The 6000-nt window shown below is 57.6% G+C and overlaps 1 protein-coding gene across 1 annotated transcript in view; it reads right to left on the bottom strand.

The window, feature by feature from the left end:
* Nucleotides 1–3506: 3506 nt before the first annotated feature.
* SHANK2 (SH3 and multiple ankyrin repeat domains 2) overlaps nucleotides 3507–6000 on the bottom strand; it is a 463461-nt gene continuing 460967 nt past the window's right edge. Inside the window, exon 39 of the mRNA XM_029957270.1 lies at nucleotides 3507–4793. Within this exon, the coding sequence (XP_029813130.1) occupies nucleotides 4223–4793 (571 nt within the window). The 3' untranslated portion in view covers nucleotides 3507–4222. The remainder of the gene's footprint in view (nucleotides 4794–6000) is intronic.

The following is a 6000-nucleotide window of genomic DNA, read 5'->3' as shown; positions in this document are numbered from 1 at the left end:
GGCGGCGCCGCCCTGCTTTTTCACGCGCCTCGGAGTCACGAGGGCAAGAGCAGCTCTTCAGAGATTTTCCCCTTAAGACAAACTGATAACATTTACCTAGAGGAGGTCTGGAGGACACCACTGCAGGTGACGGGGGCGTTAAGGTCTGGGAGAGGCCACTGGACAGCGAGGCAGGAGGCCTAGGGGACGGTAAACTACGAAAGATCTGAGGATTAGCATTTTTCATGAAGATAGTGGCCGCTGTTCAAATGGAGGATGTGCCAGAATAGTAGCAAGTGTCCAAGAACTAAAGACATCAGGTTTTCACCGATGAGGCCAAAAGACAGGTTCAGTGTTTAAAACCTACTTCCCTACAGACAAAGGGATGGCCCGTACCTTCCCCGCTCAGCTCTTTGCCAAAAGACCCGCATCCTCTTGCCCCGAGCCCGGGCCCACCAGCTTCCCAAGACGTGGCTGGCTTCATGCTGACGGGAGAGGCCGCCCGTGCTGCGGCCCCAGGGCCTGGTGGGAAGAGGACCGGCATGGTGGCGGCGTCGGGCTCTGTGCTCGAAGGAGAGCTGCGACCCGGGCTCCCCCTCGGCGCCACCCCCGCTTCCGTCCCAAACCAGAGGACGGCCAGGCGTCAGCCGGGCTCTCGGAGCGCACAGCCGTGCCCGCCGACTCGCACTCGGCGCGGAGGTCAGGCGCGCCTCCGTCTGTGCCCCGGAGCGGGAGGAGCGCTCCCTGGGAGGGAGGTGCTTCCGCTCTGCCGGAACCTGGGGCCTGGTCAGTTCCACGGAGGTAAGGTGGCGGTGCTGTCCTGCCTGCGTGGGGTGACAGGCTGGCATCTGTTGTCCACTCAGCTCACCCTGTGTGTAATCAGAGCCACAACCTCAGTGCAATCGCATATTTATTTCTCTTACAGTCATTTTGGTTGCCGTACAAGAGATCGGAGGGCCGGGAGGAAGTGCAAATTACAGGAGCTCATTTTTTGTCTCGGTTTTTTTTTCTTTTTTCAAAATAAAGTTGAAAAGGAATAAAAGCACAAAAGTAACAGCAACACAGAGAATGCGAACACAAGTTACACAAACTGTAGTGTGAAACATAGGAGTTTCTAAAAAACAAACAAAAAAAACTTGTTAATGGGAAAAATCCGTGTTTGTGGCCCATACACGAAGTCATTGCCAGGTCACCTGGGTAATGCTTGCTTGTTCAGTAACTCAGGAAAAAAAAAATCACCATTTTACTAACTAAAGTACCACAGATAACCCACTTGTGATGTGTAGAGTTCAGCAAATCAGTCACATTGAGTCATTTTCTAGTATATGAGTTAACTTAAGATGTGCACAGACCCCCTGGAGAAGGTATCTTGGCAGGTGCGCAGAATTTACATCTTGAGAAGTTTTGGTTTTGTATACACAATGTTACAGAGACTAGGCATGTAAATGCGATTTATTTAAATTACAGTAGGTAACAAAAGTTGATCTGAAAACCCGGAATAGTATTAACATGATCCATATATGAGCAGTTTGACGTTTGTCCCACCCTGGAAGAGGGCCTGGGCCTAAGGTGTCCAAGGGAGGCGGGGGCGGGGGGAGAACAGTGGGCGGCAATTTAAGTGAGGAACTATTGCTTTCTGGAGCAAAACCATCGACTAGGGCTAGAGATGGGTTCGTCTTGGCAACACGTGTTACTCTGTTGGTCAGTGCAGGTTCTGCGGGGTCCTTTGACTTTTCTACAACGACACAAGGCAGAAATTAAAGACTGCTTGGCCCTTTTGTCCCTCGCAGTCGGCTTGCTTCTGGTTAGCTGCCCGTGGCTTGAAGTCTAAGGGAGTGGCAGCTGGCCCTCACCGGCCCGCCACCGAGGTCCAGCAAATCTAAAGCCACCAGGTGGCAACCTAGCTGCGCCTTACCCTCCCTCTCCCGTCGCCCTGCCGTGCCGCCTGGCGCTGGCCGTGGGGGTGGTGCACTGACCGGATTTGCCATCTCACCGAGTGGAAGACCGATCAGGGCAACCGCTACCTTCACACTTTCGGGACGAGCGGGCGGCCTCGGCAGGCCCCCCACGGCGCCCCGGCGCCCCCCCATGACGGAGAGACGGGAAGGGCACGGGAGAGAGGCGCCTTCGCGATCCATGGGTTTCAAGTTGGGGCGGGGCACGCAGATCCAGACTGACCTGCAGAGGGGTGTGCAGCGGAGGAAGGTCCGAAACTCAGTTTCCAGTTCGGGGGCACGTGGCTGGAAGAAGTGTGGTGTGTGTGCGTGTGCGTGTGCGTGTGTGGGGGGTGTGTGTGGGTGTGTTTGGAGAAACCGCTCCTTTGTGAATTGTAACCACTTCGGAAGAAATAATTGTCCTTCGATGACGAAGTTCTAGCAAAGATAGAAAATATAACACAGCTCTGCTGGTTCAGATGCATCCAAATAAGGTTGATTTAAAAAGGTCATACTTTTATAATCCCACAGAAATAGTACTATTAAATCACAAAAGTTTTTTCTGTAACTTTCTAGCACTGAAGTGGCACAAAGGCTGCCTAGTAGACCAGCCACTTTGTTTCTTAAAATATTGTGCTTATAAACTATCTGTACAACTATTTAAACTTGCAGTAAAGAAAGAGATTTTAAATTGCTAAATTTTATGTGTTCATTCTAGAGCTGTTCCAGACCTAATCAGACACTTGATTGTGAGCGTAAAGAAAAGAAAGAAAAAAAAATCATGTTTTTATAATTAGAGATGGGCTAGGCTTGTTCTGAAATCATAATAAAAGCCAAAACCTGCTGTTCGAGTTTCTTCCAAGTGTGGGAGAATGTGCTGGAAGCCTGGCTAGATGTCCGGCGACCCCTGGGCAGGTGGTAACAATGTCCCTTGGAAATCGGAGGCACTGTCACAGGGGAGGGGCTCCAGGGAAGAGAATGGGCGCAACTCGGGAGAGCCTCACAACAGGGGCCCAGCGCGGCCCGGGGAACCTCCCTGTCGGTCCTTTCTTCGTCTGTCTGCTCACAACCCCAGCCTGCAGCCCCCGGTGTGTTCTCGACCCCGGGTCCTGTGTAGACGCCATACCCACCGGGTTCTCGAAAAGCCTGTTGGGCCGGTCAGATTGGTGGGGCTCCTGGACACTCAGAAAGTGGGGAAAGCCCCCGAGGACCATGTACCCTGGCCTCAGAGAGCAGGGGGGCGGTCTCGGCAGACATGCTTACCCTTGGCTGGACTCGGACTCAGAACAGAGGTCCCTGGGCACTCCCCCCCACCCCGCCCCGGGGAAGATGCTGTCTCCCCCTAGCAGCAACGCCGTTTCTCACCCTCATGGGAAAGCGGATGCTCGCCTGTTCTGATCTTTGCAGAATGCGACACACTTTCCATTTTAAAAACTTGCGAAAGGCAGAGAACACCCTTGTCACCGTGCCGGAGACGCTCCTGGTCGGCAGCTCCCTGCTCTTCCCCCAGGGGAGGTCGAGGCTCCCCTCCTCCTCGGAATCGTGACTTTGTGCTTTGACTAACTCCATGTGACATCTGTTTGGCCACTTTGGAATTATGCTAATAGATTTGCAGAAATAAAGAAAGAAAGCTAAGCAAAGCTGGGCACGATCCCATCAGACTCCCCACTATGGCCAAGAACTTCCTGGCCAAAACCACGGATACACACCGCAGGAGGAGGTGGGGTAAAGAATCCAAAGGAAAAAAAAAAAACAGATTCTCTACCTTTCGGGCCCAATGAGGGGCACCAGACAGACAGGCCTGGGGTGGCTGACCGCAAGCAAAGTACAGGAAAGAAGGGAGCAAGTGAGCACGGAGAGTGCTCCCGGAGGCCGTGGGCCGAGGCGGGCCAGGGCGGTGGGAGCTGCCGGGAAGCGGAGGAGGGAGGCCTCAGGAGGTATCTGGAGTGCCGGTGTCTGCCTGCGGGAGCGGGGCCCCGGCGGCACGGGCGGGGGCATCCCTGGGACCTGGCAAAGTGAGGTCGCCTGCGTGCCGCGAGGCAGGCCGGGACTCTCTCCGTGGTGGCAGGACTCCCCCCTTGTCCCCCGCTGCCCAGAAAACAGCCCGTGGAGCCCACGTGGAGGGTGGGGGAGCCGCCAGGCTTTCGCTCAGCCACACCCGGACACACTCGGCATTTCTTTGGGTACCAGGAGACAGACCCGTGGAATGGGGTTGGTGCTCACAGACCGCGCTTGGCCGCCCGAACGGTTCAGTAGAAGCCCATCTCTACTTATAACAAGGAGTCTGTGAGGGTAAAGAGCAGCCACCCTTATCTGTCCAGCAGCTGTTTCAAAGCCCTTTCTATGTTCATTCTGTGCCCGACCCGAGTCACCCCAAGGTCGATTAGGTCTTCCTTCTGGAGGTTTGGTAGGTGACTGCCGTCAATCTCATTGTCCATGAAGGTCTCTTTATGCTCACCCAAGTTGAGACTTTCCAGCCAGTCCGCCACGTCTGGTTTAGTCCACAGGTGCACGGGCTTAGTCGTAAAAGGCTTATTTGAGATTGGCTGTTGCAGTATGGAGGGGGAGGGCGACCTGCTGCGTCCCGCCGGGTTCAAGCCAAACAGGTCCCCGGACGGGGGCTGGCTCGGAAGGCTAAAGACCTCTGAGAGCGTGGGGGAAGGGATGGCGGCGGCAGCGGAGAGAGGGGCGGGCAGCATCTCTTTGCTCATCTCTGTTGGCGAGACCACAGGGCTCGGGGCGCGTCTCGCTCCTGACGTCCTGCTCTCAAAGTCCGCGGGCCGGCTCTGCAGGGTGATGGGCTGCGAGGTCCCTGGGCGAACAGTGAAGGTGACCGTCGTGCTCCGCGTACCTGAGACGGTGCTCATGACCTCTGGGCTTCTGAAACGGCAACGAGAGAGAAAAGCGTCAGAAGCCGGGTGGCGGTGTGGGGCCGGCAGGCCGCAGCTCACCGAGGCGGTGGCGGGGGGCACGCGCAGGGCAGGGGTGCTGGCAGGGGGCGGGACAGGAGGCAGAGTTGTGTGAGTGATGACACCACAGCACACCAAGGCCACCCACTCACCTGGCCCCGTGCCGGGGCGGGGGGGTGCACCTGCACCGCCGGGGCAGCGAGGGCCGGATGGGGGTGACCACTGAGGCGCTCTGAAGGGCTCACTCGGAGACCTGAGGCCGGGGCCTGACCGAGTCCTGCTCCCTGGGTGAGACGCGTCTGGGGATGTCACCAGTGGGAGGAAAGGACACCTTTTGCCTCCGTTTGGGCAGGGACGCCCCGCACCTAATGGGGACACTTTGGGTTTGAAGAGACTGTCCATGGACCTGGAGTGCATGGAGTGATTTGCCAAAATGCAGCCCGTGCAGACCTGAGGGCTGGAACAAGGGGGCGGTGGCGGGGCTGTCCTGCCGTGGCCCGGGGGGCTGGCCCGCGTGCTCTTAGCCCTGCATGGGGCCGGCGTGAGAAGCGCACTGATGGCGGGTTCGGTCCTCACCAAAAACACAATCGGACAGGAGCCCCGCTGTCCCAAGTGGGGGGGCTGTCCCCTGTTCCTTCCTGCTGTGGTTGGGCGGGGGGAGCCCAGGGCTGGAGTGGGGGGGGCTCATCTTTGAGGCTCTGCCTTTACTGGCCCCGAGGGGGCGGCCGGATGACCGAGGGGAGGAGGTGGCTCTGGTCTGTGTGCCCGTCTACACCGAGGGGCCTCTTGAGGCGCGGCCCCTCACCGGCCCTGGCCAGGGCCCACGCAGGCCGTCAGCCTCTGGGCTCCGTTCGCGCGCTCCTCTGCTGTCCCCAAACCGAAGGCGCATCCACGCCGCCCCCCTGAGAAAGCCGCAGCCCCTGGGGAGGCGGCGAGAGGAGCTGTGGGGTTTTCTTGCCTTTTGGGCTCATTCACAGGACTGTGGATGGAGCACCCGCCCCCTTCCTGAAGGATCCTTGGGATGTCCAGACCCTGGCTTGGCCAAACCCCAGTGTAGGTGCGTTCTGAGCCTTGAGCCTCTGTGTGTGAGATGACGTCCCCTCCCTCCCAGCCGGTGAGGCGGGGGGCGTGCTTGAGAACACAGAGTGGCTCCGTTGCTAACGTGTTGGGTGGTGAAG

This window comes from Suricata suricatta, chromosome 11 (genome assembly GCF_006229205.1).
Source record: "Suricata suricatta isolate VVHF042 chromosome 11, meerkat_22Aug2017_6uvM2_HiC, whole genome shotgun sequence".
Taxonomy (NCBI): Eukaryota; Metazoa; Chordata; class Mammalia; order Carnivora; family Herpestidae; genus Suricata; species Suricata suricatta.
This window is presented reverse-complemented; position numbering and strand designations above follow the sequence as displayed.